Below are 18,410 nucleotides of genomic sequence, written 5' to 3' on the forward strand. Positions count from 1 at the left end.
ACTAGAGAATGGACTTGAGGATATGGGTAGGGGGAAGGGTAAGCTGTGACAGGGCAAGAGAGAGGCATGGACATATATACACTACCAAACGTAAGGTAGATAGCTAGTGGGAAGCAGCCGCATAGCACAGGGAGATCAGCTCGGTGCTTTGTGACCGCCTGGAGGGGTGGGATAGGGAGGGTGGGAGGGAGGGAGATAGATGCAAGAGGGAAGAGATATGGGAACATATGTATATGTATAACTGATTCACTTTGTTATAAAGCAGAAACTAACACACCATTGTAAAGCAATTATACTCCAATAAAGATGTAAAAAAAAAATTAATACACAGAAATGTTGCATTCCTATACACTAACAACGAAAGATCAGAAAAAGAAACTCAAGAAACAATCCCATTTACCATCATATCAAAAAGAATAAAATACCAAGGAATAAAGCTACCTAAGGGAGACAAAAGACCTGTATTCAGAAAACTAGAACAATATAAGATGCTGATGAAAGAAATCGAAGATGACACAAACAGATGGAAAGATATACCATGTTCTTGGATTGGAAGAATCAATACTTTCAAAATGACTATACTACCCAAGGCAATCCACAGATTCAATGCAATCCCTACCAAATTACCAATGGCATTTTTCACAGAACTAGAACAAAAAATCTTAAAATTTGTATGGAGAAATGAAAGACCCCAAATAGCCAAAGCAATCTTGAGAAAGAAAAATGGAGCTGGAGGAATCAGGCTCCTTAACTTCAGACTATACTACAAAGCTATAGTCATCAAAACAGTATGGTCCTGGCAGAAAAATAGAAATATAGATCAGTGGAACAGGACAGGACACCAAGAAACAAACCCCTGCACCTATGGTCAATTAATCTACAACAAAGGAGGCAAGGCTGTACAATGGAGGAAAGACAGTCTCTTCAATAAATGGTGCTAGGAAAACTGGACAGCCACATGTAAAAAAATGAAATTAGAACATTCTTTAACACCATACACATAAATAAACTCTAAATGGCTTAAAGACCTAAATGTGAGACTGGAGATTATAAAACTCTTAGAGGAGAACATAGGAAGAACACTCTCTAACATAAATCGCAGCAATATCTTTTTTGATCCATCTCCCAGAATAATGGAAATAAAAATAAACAAATGGGACCTAATTAAACTCAAAGGCTTTTGTACAGCAAAGGAAATCATAAACAAAACAAAAAGAAAACCCACATAACGGGAGAAATATTTGCAAATGATGTGACTGACAAGGGATTAGTCTTCAAAATTTACAAACAGGTCATGCAGCTTAATATCATCAAAACAAACAACCCAATCAAAAAATGGGCAGAAGACCTAAATAGACATTTCTCTGAAGAAGACATACAGATGGCCAAGAAGCACATGAAAAGATGTTCAACATCACTAATTATTAGAGGAATGCAAATCAAAACTACGAGATATCCCCTCACATCAGTCAAAACGGCTATCTTCAAAAAATTCACGAACAACAAATGCTGGAGAGGATATGGAGAAAAGGGAACCCTCCTATACTGTTGGTGGGAATGTAAATTGGTACAACCACTATGGAGAACAGTAAGGAGGTTCCTTAAAAAACTAAAAATAGAGCCACCATATGATCCTGCAATCCCACTCCTGGGCAAATATATGGAGAAAAACATGGTTCTAAAGGATACACGCACCCCAATGTTCATTGAAGCACTGTTTACAATAGCCAAGACATGGAAGCAATCTAAATGTCCATTGACAGAGGAATGGATAAAGAAGTTATGGTACATATATACAATGAAATATTATTCAGCCATTAAAAACAATGAAACAATTCCCTTTGCAGCAACATGGATGGACCTAGGGATTGTCATACTGAGTAAAGTAAGCCAGGCAGAGAAAGCGAGATATCTTATATCGGTTATATGCAGAATCTAAAAAGAAATGATACAAACTTATCTTATTTACAACACAGACTCACAGACTTAGAGAAGAACTTTTGGTTACCAGTTGGGAAGGTTAGGGGGAAGGGATAGTTAGGGAGTGTGGGATTGACATGTACACACTGCTATATTTAAAATGGATAACAACAAGGACTTACTGTATAACACAGGGAACTCTGCTCAGTATTACGTAACAACCTAAATGGGAAAAGAATTTGAAAAAGAATAGATACATGTATATGTATCACTGAAAAAAAAAATAATGTTGACAATAATGATAATGGTTTAAGGCTATATATATATATATGCAAATCTGGGACTAAAATACCAGAGATTAATCCATAAAGAAATTTTATTGAGCAATTTTAAGAAACGTTGTTTTCATACACAAATTATACATGACACACCTATGTTTCTTTTGTCATTAGTTTCAAAAGCACAATTGCTTAAAAAGACAACACATATACCTGCACACACATACACACATCACTACTTTTCCAGGATGCTAGCACTAATGTTTCTAAGACAGTTTTCTCTTTTTTTCTCTACTTTAACTGAACACAAAATCTGTCCCTAGCCACAGTGGCCCAAAATGACCTGGAAAATTAAGTTTATTTTTTCTGGCAATGACAATCTGTGCTTGGAAATATAAAACTGTTATTCTGAATAAATTTCAAAGTTCCAAAGTACTAAGATTACTTTACTGAAACAGGACAAAATGAGCTGTTACTGGTAGGGAAAGGGATTGTTATCCCAGAAAGAACAGTGTGCTCTCCAGCCCTTGCACTGCCACTTCTGTTTTGTAAAATAAATAACTCCGGTCTCTTTATTTTACTTTGTGTCCTGTGGTAATAAATATCTCCTGAAGCTAAAATCCTATTACAAGTGCTCATTTTGTCACCATTTAAAAAAAAAAGAGGTCAGTTCTACTTTTGCAAAATAAGTGATTTTTCCACTGATTTGTTGAGGTTGTTCTGACTTCTGTGTATGTCTTCTAGCAAAAACAGCAAAAAAGAAAGTTATTCATTGCTTTTTTTCTAAAAAGAGGAGTCCATATGTCTCTGAAATAGGTGGACATTCAAGGGCGAAGAGATATAGAATTATTACTTTGCTGATCTATAAATGTTGTTTTAGTTTTAAACTGTGGCAATAAAATCCCAAACACAGAACTATACTATCATTACAGGTACATTCTGCTTTCAGAATGCTAGATGAAAATTCTAGCAAAGCTACTGCTTATCGGAGGTCAGAGACAGGTAGGAGTCAGCTCCGTCTAGAGAGTAGATTTACAGATATGATCTAAGTACATATAGAAGTAAGCTGTGGAGTCTAGCAGCAAAGGGGATTAAGTATGGTCTTGCCATCCAGCCCATGGACCTGTTTTACATTTTCTGCCAGTTGGGGAAATGGGAACCTGAAACATGTTTTATGCTCAATCAGAAATTGTGATAAAAAGCAAAAAGATTAGGGAGTGATAGTCAAAAGATTATCTTATTCTTTCTTCCCTAAGATAAGACTGGGCAGGGAGTGGGGGGCATGATTTAACAATCTTCGCTTTCTAATCAGGCAATGGACTCTCTAACTAGAGCTTATTATCATCAGCATTCTTCTCCACACTTTTCCTTTGGTGGCCATCTCCCCCTGCCCCACACACACACATTTACTTTTTCTTGCAACTCTTTCTACTGCTACCTATTTTACTATTAGTAGTACAGTGTAGTACAGCCATTTTCATTTCCTTTATCACATATCTCATGTATTTCATCAACCATCCCATTTCCATATCATACAGCAAAAGTACAGAAAGAAATAAAGAGGAAAGACTCCCCTTCCCCTCCCTTCCTTGATTTCTACACTAACCTTCCTTGACTACACACAGAAAAAAAGGAAACACAGCAGGGCCTTCTCTAGAAAGAATAGCCAGCATAAAAACTAACATAAAAAGTTAACAAAAGAACAAGAAAAAAAAAGCCTTTGAAAGACCTCTCTGTCACTGTACACTGATCCACCCACCTCATGTCTTTTTCTATCCAATAAAGAACTGTAGCACAATTTCCAAGCCATTATGAAACACAAAGATTTGTTTTATCTGAATAATGAAATGGTTGTAATCTGAAGTACTCCTATTACTATTATAAGCTATATATCTATCTAACATGATTGTGTATAGAATGATGTATGCAAGCTGACTAAATAGATATACTGGCTGATCACTAGACAATTTAACCAGTTATATTACGGACAATCTAGAGGAATCAAATATAGGTAAGAAGTTATGGAAAACAAGTAACTGACATGCTCAGACTTAGCTTTAATAGGCTGTGGGATGCATGTACATATTTTTGGTTGCTTTATCATCAAGTACACAAAACAGTGTCTGGCACATTATAGGCACCTGATAAATATTTGTTGTACAAGTGTATCTAACTTAGGTCTGAAAAAGTGCAAAGCTGCACTTTATACTCTAAACATTTAGCAGGCCAAGGGCTACTATCAGCTCACTTGTCCAGGACCTTAGGCAACTGAGCTGCTCCTGGCCTCCTCACCTCTCTGCACTATATGGACAGCTGCCTGCCATTCAAGCTTTAAGAATATAACCATATTTATAAAATGCTTGGTTTTAGCGTTTTTAAACAATTTACTTAAACATTAAAAAAAAACAAACGCATTCTTCAAGTCATAAAAACTCTGTTAAAATAAATACATACTCTTTCACGCATTTAAAACACTTACGTTGTTAAACATTCTGTAACCTGGCCAGTTTCTCCTCACCAGTAAGCTTTTGTTCTCTAGGCCCAGAATGCCCTATTCCCTGTCTGTCTCTAGAAATATTTAGCTTTCAGGGGCCAATTCCAGTTCTATCTCCTGCATAAAGATCCTCCCTTGACCATCCTAATACTCAGGGATTCCTCTCCCCACCTTCTCCATTTTCAGAGAAGATACTATCTTATGTGACATTTAAATCAAACACTATCTTTTAGAGGGTTTTTTTTTTTTCATGTCATTATATATCTGCTTCCTGACAGATGACTAGTATCTGAGTATGGGTATTGTTTCTTGCAGATTGTTTTGTTTTGTTTCTTTTAATCTCTACCACACAGGCTAGTACACGGAAGTAACTGAGTTGAGGGAGAGATAGGACACTCCATGTCTTCAAACACATCTAGGCACCATTTCTCAGGTAGGCATAGCAGAGCTGAGTTCCCTCTGTGCTTACTCTCTCATACTTAAAAGGTGAAGCAAATTAAATGCAATGGTTTAAAAGGTCTTATCTAGTAACTGGACTTCCCTTCCAGTTACTGCTAGATTGCCATTTACATAAATCTAAAGAACATGCAGTAGAAGTAAGCATCAAGTTAAATCAATGGCATGATTAATGTTAACAGGCAGCCCAAAACAACATGCACAAAGGATAAAAGCATATCTGAGAGCTGACTGCAATTTTTAATTAAAAACTAACGACTGGTGATTAATTAAGAGCTGACTATAGATTTACTTTAAAAACTGAATGATTAATGACAGTTAAGGTTTGAGGTTTTAATTCATAATTTGTCAATCAGTTTCAAAGAGATATATTTTTAATTATGCTGTTAGCAATGTATGCATTGCCAAACTAAACATGGGAGAAATGCTTTTGCCTGAGGACAGCTATAAATTAACGGGGAGGAAAGTAGCATAGCAACGGTGAAAAAGAATTGATTGTTAACCAGATTAAATGAGTTGATATATATGTAAGGCCTTAAAACACGGTAAAATAAGAATTAAGGTGAAACTGAAATAGACCCTTATAGAGAGACACACTTAAAATTTTTGCATCATAAAAAGTTACAAACTAATTATAATTTCTGTAGTGGTTTACTACTAATTATTTGTTTTGCAAATATAGAATAAATATCACTTAAAATTTTAAACAGACCCATTAATGTCAGTTGATTTTTTTTAAATTAGTTTTTGTTTGTTTTCTGAAAAGCTGCTAGAAAAATATCTAAATATAGTATTTGGCCATTGCTGGAGCCCTCTTTTCACAAGAGGTCCACAAACACCTGGTCAAATACCATGCCAGAATTATATATCTCTTCTTTCACAGGCTGAACATTCTTTGCACTGAATTGAATTCTACAGTTTTGACCATTACAATTATTCCCTTCCTTACCCCACCAATTCACTGCAGATCCTCTGACTAAAATAAATATAAAACCTCTGAATTCATTCTCCCATGTTTTAGAATTATCTGTTAAAATGCTCCTAATGTTGTGCTGTAATAACATAATATCATACCTTTTGGATTTCTTCAGGTAATGCATGCATGGGAATGTGACGATCCATAATTTCTCAAGATATACTGAGGGAGCTCTGAAGTAAAATAATCTAAAAACATTGATGGTGATAGTCAGAATTAAAACAATGTGAAGAAAATTCAAATTAAAAGAAATAAATTCCTAGGAGTATTTGGGGATCAATGGTGATAACTGTTTCAACAGATGTTTGTTTCATCAACTCAAAGTTAAAAGGTACAAATGGGTTTTTTTCAGTTAGTTATGAGGCCAATAGAACAGGAAAGACCTCGAGAGAGAGTACTGAATTAGAAATAATACTTTCTCTCTTTGGAACTTTATAGTCTAATTGTAACTTCTGTGGTGGTTTACTACTAGTTATTTGCTTTGCAAATACAGAATAAGGATAACAAACTTTTAAACGGATCGATTTATTTCATTTAAAAGAAAGTGGTTTTTTCTGAAAAGCTGCTAGAAAAAATATCTAAATAGAGTATTTTAGTTCAGCAGATAAGAAAAGCAATTGTGACATGAATGCTGGTTTAAATGATGAAGTGCAGAAAAAGATATTTAGAGTTATCAGGTTAAGTATGATATGCAGGCACTGAACAGAAGAGTCATCAAAGCATGAGAAGCCAAGTGCCAATTTTACCACAGATGGACATTTACATAATTTTTATGCAGATGTTTTACTTTTAATAGATTTTCATTTTCTAATGAAACAATTCAATACAAAACTCTATCACTACTTTCATAAAACCACGCAAGATGAATGAAGGGGCACTTTGGGTTCTTTTTTTAAAATCCTTCCCAAATGTGGAGAAAGAATAGACAGTCCAGTTTCAGGAGTGAGAGATATGTATATATAGAAAGAGAGAGAGAGAGAGACAGAGGAGTAGTGAAGGGGGACAGCAGAGTAAGATGATACAGGCACAATTCCATAGCAGGAAAGAAGGCCTGAGGGCCAGGAGTTGTAGACAAGGAACAAATCTAGAAGTTCAGGAAAAAAAATGTCTTATCTTTCTCATGGGAGTAGGGAATTAGTGAAGGCTACCTGAGGTGGTTTACTTTTGATCAGGACAAGATTTTGACAAAGAGAGACTGAAGAGGCATAGTACTCTATCAGAGACAGTAACCCCAGCAACATAGCAAGGTGCCAGGAAAATCGTAGTTGACAAAAATTCCTGTAGAGGCAGTATTTTTTTTAATTGTGCGAGTATTGGTGGAAGAGAGGATTTCCCATCCCCTGTGGTAGCACAGAGCTCCACATTTTAACGAGCTGCTGTTTAAAACAAATAGCTAATGGGCTGTCTTCTGACATCAACATAATGTGTTTCTGCGTGCGGGGATGGGGGGTAAAGTTAACTGATGTAGTTAACATAGGCCCACATGGCCAAGTACATAATCATCTGATGTTTGGCAGACTGTCATGGTGATGTGGCAAGAGCTCATTCCTCACAGAAAGCTCATTATTCTCATTTCTGCCATTTTACAATGGGCTCACCATCAGTAAAATAAGATGGCATCATCTTAATTAAACTCTACTGGGAGCAGAATTTTTCCTAAAATTACCAACTAAATCTCATTTTTAAATTTCACGCATAAATTCATTTGAGAGCATGGATCTAGAGACACTATAAACAAGGTATAGTGGAACAGTATCATTATTCTAAATCTATTCCAATTTTGTGGCCTTATTATACCGAGTGGGAAAAATTGGTAGGTCTGATTATTGAGGAAAAATTAAAAACAAAATATCCTGCCAATCCAGAAAATCTCTCCATGATGCAGAGAGAAAACAATTTTATTACTGAATAAGCATTTAACTAGACTGTGATGCACAGCACAGCTAATCTGCTAATGAGATTACAAAGACAGAAGGAAATCCCACTCTTTAATACAGCCAAACGGATACACTCCATTACATACAATGTTCTCAAGATAAATGATAACTTGTCCTCAACACAGCTTGCTGTACTCTCTTTCATAGTTTGTTTTCAATTCAACTGGTAATTGAAGTAGCCACCTGTGCTAGCTAAGAGCGTTTGTTCTAAGGAATACATATCTCTATGACAAAGCAGGTGGTTACTAGAAGTACGAAACTCTCAAGGTAATATGGAGATAGGGGCCTTATCTTCCTTGATGTTTACATTTTAAAGAAATGGCTCCCAGGTGCTCCAGAAGAACATTCTGGGTCTTTAAAATATGTGCATACATATTAAAGGAATAGAGGAAGCCCTCACAAATAAGAGGTTTCCCAAGAAAGGGAGGCAAGAGGTCTCTTTCCCTTTAGGCAAGAGGGAAATTTTTTAATTTTTAATTTGCTCTTGCATTGTTTTACATTTTTTATCAAAAGAGACCCTTTTATTCTCTCACATTACACACTTTGTAGACTGCCCTTAGACAGGAGGTGAGGTGATAACCAGCATCAGCCGCGTAGGTATTTGTGAACCACCTCTCTGACAGGATCACGAGGCAGATGTCAAAAATACAGACACGTCCCCGACTGCTCACTTTCGATTCCCTTCCTGACACCAGTGTCACGTTGGGCCATTAACTCACGTTCAGCTCTCAGGCCCTTCCCTAAAGAACTATTCCCTTGGTGTGAATCACCCACAGATGAGTAGGTCAGGGTCAGGTGAAGCGGAAGTTCACGTCCTAAGACTTTTCTAAAGAGGCGGGATTTTCCAAACAGAAACCAACTGCAAGTCCAGCCAAAACGGCTGCAAGGGTTTTGAAATCTGTCCCTTTCTAACCCCGTTCCATCGGGACCTGCGGTGGCAGGAAGAGGAGAAGGAGGAGGAGGAGGGTGCGGGGTGAAGCCGAGCCGCGCACTCGCGGGGAGAAGAGGGCGTCGGGCCCGGCGGGCTTGCGGAGACACTACAGGGGCTGCAGCTGGGGTCAGAGGCTAGGCGCCGGGCCCATCCACTAGGCGCGAGACCACGGCTCGGCTTTCCGGCCCTCTCCCCGGGGGCCAGCACGCCTCCGCTCCGGAACTGCGCCCGGGGACCGGGTCATCCCAGGGCTCAAAGAAACCTTCCATTGTCTCTCACCTAGACTTCAATTCTGCCGGGTGCGAAACGGCTTTCCCGGTCTCCCAGGACACAGTGCTGTACGTCGGCCTGACGTCAGGGCGCGATGACGTCACGCCCACGCCGCTCCCCAACGCAGAAGTGGGACTCCCGGGCGCCGCCCGGGCTCCCAAGTGCTGCGCGGAGGCGGGAAATCTCGCGGCGGGGCTCGGAGAAAGGGCTGGGTTTACGCTGGGGGCTGTGAGAGGGAAGCAATGGGTGAGAAGGGCGAGGCAGGGGGGGGAGGGCGGGCTGGAGTGGGGGAGGGAGACGTTCCCAGCTGTGCGGCGGGTTGGAGAGACGCTGGCTGAGGTGGAGGCCAAAGTCCGCCTACCTCTCACGTCAGGCCCCAGAGTCCTTGTGGCTGACGCAGCAATTATTGTTCTCGAGCGGAAAGAAGAGAGATGCCTGTAGAGGTCATGGGTGTAAAGGGAAGCTCTGGTCTCAGTCATTGCAGGGAGGGCAAGTTAATTGGGAAGGTGTTGGTAAAATTTTCATACTAGTCCAAAAGTAGTCAAGATGAAAGTCTTAGTTCAAAAGATATCTTGAGACCCGCTAGTCCACAATTTATAGAAGGCTGCCCACCCTTACACGTGACTTACTTTCCTTTCTTCGTTCAAAAGAAAGTGTTTATGGATGACCTACTACGTAATAAGCAACTGCATACCAGGCTGGGGTGATGCTCAGTGACTGAATCCATGCAGGGAACTCGTTCATAGTCCAGATCTCTCCTCTGAGGATTTTATGAGGTCCGAAATGCAGCCCTTCCAAGAAATAGAACATTCGCAGCTTGCTAGGCGGGTAAGAGACTTACTACTATTGAATGAAATAAGGTTGAGTAAATACAAAGAAAATACAAAATACACTTAACCTGATTGATATTTTTGCCCCAACGTCTACCAGTGACTTTCTGTTTCCACTCCCTAAAAGAGAGTATCTTTCTTCATTTGGAAAAGATAAGCAATAATTAGAGGATGGAAGAGAGGGTTAAGGGAAGCAGAGGACAGCCAAAGAAGTGGTCAAGTACAGCATGTTTATGAGAAATGCAAAGAACTTTCAGAGCTGTTCATCCTCAGCATGTTTCTTGGAGGGACAATGAAGTAGGATTGTTCTCATTTTGTAACAATGGGGGTTTAGGTTAGGGGGTTTAGCATCCAGATCCATGGAGTGCTTTATCTAGAACAGAAATTGCACACCTAAAGCAAGATCACTCTTCTGAGGCTAGTTTGGCTATTGTATGATTATTAGCATTAATAATATTTATTGAGTACTTTGTATATATGATAAGGAAACACTTTAAGGATGGGAGAAGATCCAGCTGCAAGGCTGTAATTCATTGTGTGGTCTCATTTCACCTGTGCTTATTCATCTGTACAGTGACATTGAGACCGATTTTCCTTCCACTGTAAATGTCCCTTAGACCTTCACACTGTCCAATAAGATAGGCACATGTGACTACTTAATTTGGTTAAAATGAAATAAAATTTCAAATTCCATTCCTTTATTGCACTGGCCACATTTCAAGTCCTCAGTAGGCACATGTTACTACCACATGAGACAGCACATATATAGAACATTTTCATCATCAAAGAAAGTTCTGCTGAACACTGGTAGACCCAGTAAGAATTTACAGGATAAACAGAGTGGATAAATTGTGAAGAACAGACCTTGTTAAAAGAGTAGCAGTGAAAAGTTGTATTCCTGAACACCACAGACCCACCCCTACCCTCACTCCATATAAGGAACCAGCTCGCCCCCCACACCCCCTCCACCCCACCCCTGCAGGGAGCAAGCAAGAGAACCTGTTGTTTTCGCTCCCTAGTGCTACAGCAGGATTCCCCGCAAAGCCTTGCCTGGAAGGAAAAAAAAAAAAAGATGAAGAGTTGTAACAGGGTTTTACAAAACAGGTTTTTTAAAAAGTTAAAAAAAAAAAAAAAAGTAATCCAAAAAGCCTCTTCCCATTGTTGGTGTGTGTTTTTTCTTGACTCTTTCTTGGTCTCAGTCTCTCCCTTTACCTCTCCAGGTTTTTTATCCTTGTCCCTTTTGTTTTTCCAGTCCTTTTCCCCACCCCATTACGGGCCATACTGGAACTGAAGCAGAATTTAAAGCATTTCCATCATTGGACATACTGAATAAAGTTTTGTTTTATCCTCTTCTTAAATTTTAAACTAGGTAAGTTTCACTTTTTATTGTGACTTTTAAAAATATTTTAAAAATAATCAGTGAGAACCAAATTGAGTTCCTTTTAACCCCTTCTGTGACCCTTTATTATTATTTTTCTCCTGTGGGTCAATGACCCCTGAGAGCGGGGGAAAAAAAAAATACTCCCTAGTTTTGGAAGTAGAGTCTCTGTAAAGTGATAAACTAGGGCTTTCCACATGGTCCGCACACCTTTGTGTTGCAGCATTAACATTTGTGAGAACACAGTGTCTATGCTTCTGTTATGAATTTGAATTTACCTAAGATATTTATCCAGCAAGGCATTGTCATTCATCCCATTCATTCTGGTAAGTAATATTATGCCCCCTCCTCTCCTCTCCCTGTGCCCACATGAAAAGCATTTGGGAGAATAGGTACTTTGTCTGCAAGTCTGATACAAAGACCAGGAAGTCTACCCAAGATTGCTTATTTTAAAGTGAGCTCAAAACTGTACAAAGGGAGCATGACAAAATTACAGTTAGCCCAACTTTTTTGTTATCCTGTGAATCAGAACACAGTACAACACAACACTGAGATCCTCAAGAGTTTGAAAAAAATCGTTGCAGACGGGCTTCCCAGATTGGAAGCAACAATGGCTTTTCACTGCTATTTCTGGGTTCCATCCAATGCAAGTGCAGAATTTTTTAAAAGCTAACATTTACTGGGCTCTTTCCTGGCATTTCATACACAATGTCTCATTTATGGAGAAATCTTTCCAAACATAACTCAGCCAGATCCTATTTATTGTTTACTCTCACTCAAATGATGGAAGTGGCCAAGGGCATGACCCAACACTTGAGCGCTAAAGTATACTTGGACCGAATATGAGTGTAAGCAGAAGCACCTGGGACTCCTGTATTGGGTTAGCTGACTCTACCAGCCAGCCAGTATCCACGGGACCTCAGCCTGCTATGGATGTCACATGTAAATACCCAAGAAGTATTTAATTCTGGAAATGTAACTTTGTGTTATACTTACTTTTTTCATAACTTTTCCCATACAGCTTCATTAAAAAAAGAAAAAGCTACAAGTGACCACCTGCTTTTTGTACTTACCACATTTTATTCCCACCAAAATGTGGATAGGATTTTCTCTTCTGTTTTTTTTAAACTGCTAATCAATAGTTAGACTCCTTTGTAAAACTGCTTTGTCTATTTTGAACCCCAAATAACTCTGGTCTAGAGGTGGCTTGAACACAAAATACTATTTGTGGGTTTAGACTCTGTATATTTTTGAATCCATCACATGTGCAGTGTAAACTAGAGTACCTAATAAAATGAAGGTCACAATGTTTAAATAGAGCTTCTCTCTAGGAGTTCAAATGTTTTGTCATCTGTGCAGAAATAAATTGTGTACTGAACTCTTTTTAGCCCTAAGAATATGATTATTGAACAAAATTTCCAATGAGACAAGTTAGACCTTAAAGCAATAAAACATCTACTTTCAAATATTAAAAGTCAAGCTCAACAGTGAAACTTTTGATGATCATAAATGTATTCTTTTGTGGCCTGTTCACTATTGGTAAGAGCTTTACCCAAAAATGTACTGCGTGCCAAATATAGTTTAATATTTGTCAAACGAATATGTTTATTTTTAATTGAGATATAACTGACATATAACATTATATTAGTTCCAGGTATCCAAAAGAATGATTCAATGTTTGTTTATATTGTAAAATAATCACAAGTCTAGTTAACATCCATCACCACACATAGATACAAATTTTTTTTCTTGTGATGACAGCTTTTAAGATCTACTCTCTTAGCATCTTTCAAATATACAATACAGTCACGATGCTGAACATTACATCCCTAGGACTTATTTTCATGAATATATTTAAAAACACAAAAAGAATAAACCTCTAAGGTAGTGACTTAAAACTCTTGTAATGCATTTGATGCTCAAAAATATGGCACTGATAGTTCTTTAAACCTTAGCATCCAATATCTAGCCTATAACAAATGTTAATGAATTCAAAGACCGAACATAGACAACTGCCTTATGCATTTAAAAAACAACTTTTTAAAGAACTTGCTTGTTTAATGAAATTATTACTTGTTTCTGAGATTTTCATAAGATTCTAATGAAGCACCTAAGAGCCTAACATGTTTGATACGTGACTGGCAGAAGTGATTTCATTCTACTTTTATAGAGATGAAGTTCATGATTCTGCACCTATAATTTTAGGTAGCTATGGAATTTATAAGAATCGAATTAGGGCAATTTTCCTGTCATTTTGTTATATCTCTATTAATAGAATATTTTAATACCATTAAATAAGGAGTTGTGAATCATCTTAAAGAGATTTTCTTATGAACTAAAATCAAACATTATTATCAGACCTATCAAACATTTGATTTTTTTTTTTTTTTTTTTTTGGCTGCACCATGCAGGATCTTAGTTCCCGGAACCTGTGCCCCGTGCAGTGGAAGCGCAGAGTCCTAACCACTGGACCATCAGGGAATTCCCTATCAAACAGGTGAAAAAAGATTAAAGTAATGATAGTAGCCCTGGTTTGCAATGGTGTAGAGCAACTAGCACTCTTAAACACTGCTTTTAGGGTGAAAAAATTAATGTATTTTAATACATTATGTTTTAAACACCTTGAAATGTTCAAAACTATTATAGTGGACACCTGATTCCCCCTTCTTCCTTTTGTTCAGGAATCCAGACCTCATCACCCTCCCCTCCCCTCCCTCCACCCCTAAGCACACGTGAATCAGCCCAACTCCAGGAATGAGCTCAGATTAGGTCAATTCTACTGGCCACTTCCCCTTTACCAGTTATTTAAATCAGGAATGGGCCTATGACCCAGTTCTCCAAGAGAAGGCTGCTGGAAGCTTCTGGGAGAGTTCTTTGTTATTAGCACATATATTTAGTGTTCATCACAGTCTTGTTTATAATGTTTAAAAATCTGAAATACCAAAATGAAATAAATTGACTTATCAAACAAGAAGATTGTGAAGCTGTTTAAAATGATGATGTAGTTTATTGGTGATGAATGTCCCAGTGAATTCTATTCTTCTTTTCTATGAAAAAAAAGCAAGTTACAAATAGTGTTATAAATTTTTAAAACGTATTCCACACAGCATTCTAAATATACATTTTGTTAATTATTACTATCAATGTATATTCTGTTAGAATGTCAAGGTACCTCACAGAATCAACAGAAGAGCTAAATAACCAAGCTTCAAGAAAGCAGGAAACAGGACTGCTTTGAGAACTCTGGAACTCTAAGAAGTCATGGAAAGTCTCAGCCCTTTGAATCTACCACTTACTGAAAGTTGGTTCCTTTCTCTTTTACAGTGTCTGCATGTGGCAGGGCAGTGGTGGCTGACAGTCCAGTTTTGACACCAAGAGGAAAAGGGGCTTCTATTCCCAACCTCCAGTTAGAAAAATGCCAGGAAATGACTGTTTAGCACACCTTGAGTTACACACCGATTCCTTGACCAAATCACTGAAGCCAGGAGGAGACATGTACCTGCCTCCTGACCAATTGTGGTGACCAGGGAGGCAAGGCCACACATGATGACACCTCCCTTTCTAATTACATGTCTAGAAGAGTAAGGCAGAAGCAGAATCCGAGAAGGGGCAGTTCTGTCCCAGAAGACAGGAAGAGTGCTAGGCAGATAAAATAAACGTTCCTACATACACAAGTGAGAATCTGAGTTAGCTGGGAGAACATTTTAAAATTAAACAGCGAATCTTGCTATCTTTCCACATGTGGTAAATTGAGAGGTGAACATGTGTCTTCTGAAAGAGCTTTCTGGGAGTTTATGATAGGTATCCTAACCCCGGAGAAACCCCTCTTATATAATGGTGTGTTACTTGTGTAACAAGTGTGTGTGTAACTAGGCACCACAGGCCCAAGGGTAATAATAGGGAAATAAATAAATGCATAGATCCACCAAATCAAACTCTAAATAAATCAGTTAATGTGGAATTTTGAGAGCTTAGACGACTGGAGTGGTCTTGTGTGTTAAACTGTCTTGGTGTTAATATTTTTGTTTTTCTCTCCAAACTTGATTTATCTACAAATCAACAAATATTTGAATTATATAAACAGATATCTGAGTGAAAAAAACATTTTTCCCGCACATGATCTTGAGAAGGAACTTGGATTATGGCGTCCTGTGAAGTCACTTTTTTTCCTTTTAAATGTCCTTGGGACTCTCGAGTCAACATGTAATAGAGGGCTCTCCAGTTACTACGTCATTAAAATCAGGCTCCTCTTCTTTTAAAATAAAACACTGGCAAGAACGCTTCTAGGAGGAATGACAGTTTGCACAGCATCACAACTCTGTTACTAATTCTTGCGCAGAGTGCACAAAATTTGCGTCCCAAAGCCACCGTCCTTGCTCTGATTCCTTCCTGTGATAGCATGTCACACGAACCGCACCTGTGTGCCCTGACTCTTAATGTAAAGCTTTCGTTGGAAAGTTTCCCCGGAACGACTGCTTATTGATAGAGCAGCTCTGGTTCCCAGTTCGTTTAATACATCCTGTCTGAGCGGGTTTTATTACCAAATGTTACCCAGGTTCCGATAACAAGGAGACGCCGTGTCCTCTCCGGTGAACTCACTCCCCGTCCCAGAAGTATAGCGTGACTCCTCTCCCGGCTGCGGTTATAAAAATGGAAACTGGGCGCCGCCCTCCTGCACCTGTGCTACTGCCTCGCGATGGCGAGGCTGCCGGCGAGGCTAGGAGGGCGGACCGGGGCACGAAGTGCGTGCAGCTGCCGGGCGGAGGGTCACGCAACCCCGCGGCCCCGCCCCCGGCGGTTTGCGCTCGCCGCTTCCGCGCGCACCCGGGCTTCCTGGCCAGCTAAGTGCCCGCCTCGCGTGCCGACCCGGCCCGCCTAAGCCCGCGAAGAATCCGGTTCAGCCCGGCCCCCGCCGCCGACTTGAGCCCAACCGGCTGATACGCTCATTTTAAGGCCGAAAAGTGCCCAGCTCCGCTGCTGTAAAGCAAACAGCACGGGCGGCGGGACGAGGGCGAAGGGGAACGCAGGCGAGGAATCGGTCTCGCCCCGCGGACACCTGTCGGCTTCCTGAGCTGCCCCGGCGCTTGTTCGCTGCCTGCCTTGCCCGGGAGCTCGGTCGCGAGCCACAGCAGCTTCGCGCCCCACCGATGTTGCGCCCCGGGACAGGGACGCCCGGGAACGGGGTCGCGCGCCCTCCCCCCCAGCGCCCCACCGCAGCCCCGCCTGCCGGGAACCCGGGGCGCACGTGAGGCGAGTGGCGTTGCCGGGCGACTGACCACGTTGACCCGGTACTTTCCCACTCCGAGGGGGTTGGCAGCTGTGCGTCAGGGGGCGGTGAGGGACAGGGTCGAGGCTGAAAAGAACGAAGGCCACCGCCTGGGAGGTCAGGTTATTTGTTGACGTCCGGAGGCCGTCTTTCTGCAGCCTGAGAACGGCGGCATGGTGACAGGCAGTCTGGGTCTCCAAGGAGCGGCGAGGCGCGTCTGCACGAAGGCTTCGGGGTGGGCGCGCCGGCGGCCCCGGCGCCTCTCACGCTATGCCGCGTGCCGCCGAGCCTGCGCGTGTCGTGACGAGCGGCGATGAGCTTAGTCAGTTACCACAGCGTCAGGGCTGGGAAGTGCAGCCTGTCACGCACCCCGGCCTCTGCGGCGCGCCGGCCCTGACCCGGCGGCTTGGACGCGCCGGCTCTGGCAGAGGGAGCTGGGGGTGAATCAGCCCCTTCCAGGGGCCAGAAAATGCGACGTGCACAGTTACGGGTGGATTCCATGAGCAAACCCGTTTGGGAGGCGCACACTGATGATGACCTCTGTGAATCGGTGTCTTATACTTTGCCCAGTAGGTAACTGTCTAAAAACCACTCAAACACGGAACTCAAAAGTCGTTAAAATGTGCCTTTAATTTGCTTATATTACTTCGTTCGACAGGCGGTGCACAGGGTTTGCATATGCTTGCATGAAATTCAGTCTACACAGTCAAGTCAGGAGGCATGGTTTGGCAAGAGGGATAATTGTGAATTCAGTACGAGAGTCAGGGTACAAACAGTATGATTACTTAAAAGGACAAATGAACTGAAAAAAAAAAATTGACCATGACACGAGGAAGCCATTACATTCATCCTTTCATGGTCTTGAACATCTTGCACCAACTCAGCTATAACACACAGCAGAAACTTATAATTAGACACAGAAAGCGCGAGTATTTAGCTCACCAGGCAAACATAAAAATAAAAAAGCTTTATGTTATAGACACATGCTTGACATCCATAACATAAGAGAGATACATCTTTAAATTTTTTTGTATTTCAGTCATTTCCTTAGTATACATGTGACTCACTGCTAGGTATGCCACTATGAAACAAATAGAATTAATCACAAAATGCAGAAAAATCTCTGCTCTGAATTTTAAATATTTGTTATGAGAAAAAAATTTTTAACAGATTGTTCGTATGATGCAAGTTCAGTAAGGAAATAGGGACTTGAACCTAAGTGCCTAGCAAACTGCATCAAATGAATGTTTTGAATGAAGTAAAAAATGAGTGAATGAATGAATGTGTAGGCAGTCCTCTGATGGTTAGAGCTGTGAACTAAAATGTCTTGAGTAATGCAGCCCTGCCACTGACTCATGTGGGATCCTGGTATGATGGAAATAATGCTTACAGCATACCTACTTCAGAGGTGTGGGGAGGACTATTCCTTACTCACCAAAGGTGCTTTGAGATCTTTGGAGGAAGGTGATACATTCAAATATTATAAGTAATACACTGCAATTATGACGGCCCATATATAAAATTAGAAAAGTATAAAATAATATTTAAATACAACTGTGCCACCAATTTTTGTTTGTTTGTACTTTGTCTATCAAGTACTGAACTACAGTGTGGGAGGCTGCATCCTTACGTAATCTATTTGGTTTATAGACGTTTTATTGTCAGTTGACAAAA

The 18,410-nt window shown here is 40.3% G+C and overlaps 1 protein-coding gene across 1 annotated transcript in view; it reads right to left on the reverse strand.

Moving 5' to 3' along the window:
* Positions 1–16,837, reverse strand: part of LEKR1 (leucine, glutamate and lysine rich 1) — a 337,373-nt gene extending 320,536 nt beyond the window's left edge. Inside the window, exons 1-5 of the mRNA XM_089910962.1 lie at positions 16,747–16,837; positions 11,092–16,106; positions 9,272–10,105; positions 6,223–6,312; positions 2,103–2,142 (exon numbers count right to left, since the gene is read on the reverse strand). Of these exons, the coding sequence (XP_089767088.1) occupies positions 2,103–2,142; positions 6,223–6,312; positions 9,272–9,741 (600 nt within the window). The 5' untranslated portion in view covers positions 9,742–10,105; positions 11,092–16,106; positions 16,747–16,837. The remainder of the gene's footprint in view (positions 1–2,102; positions 2,143–6,222; positions 6,313–9,271; positions 10,106–11,091; positions 16,107–16,746) is intronic.
* Positions 16,838–18,410: the final 1,573 nt, after the last annotated feature.

Source organism: Delphinapterus leucas, chromosome 4 (genome assembly GCF_059928025.1).
Source record: "Delphinapterus leucas isolate spDelLeu-1000000601 "Yukka" chromosome 4, BTC_Dleu_Yukka2, whole genome shotgun sequence".
In the NCBI taxonomy this organism is placed as follows: Eukaryota; Metazoa; Chordata; class Mammalia; order Artiodactyla; family Monodontidae; genus Delphinapterus; species Delphinapterus leucas.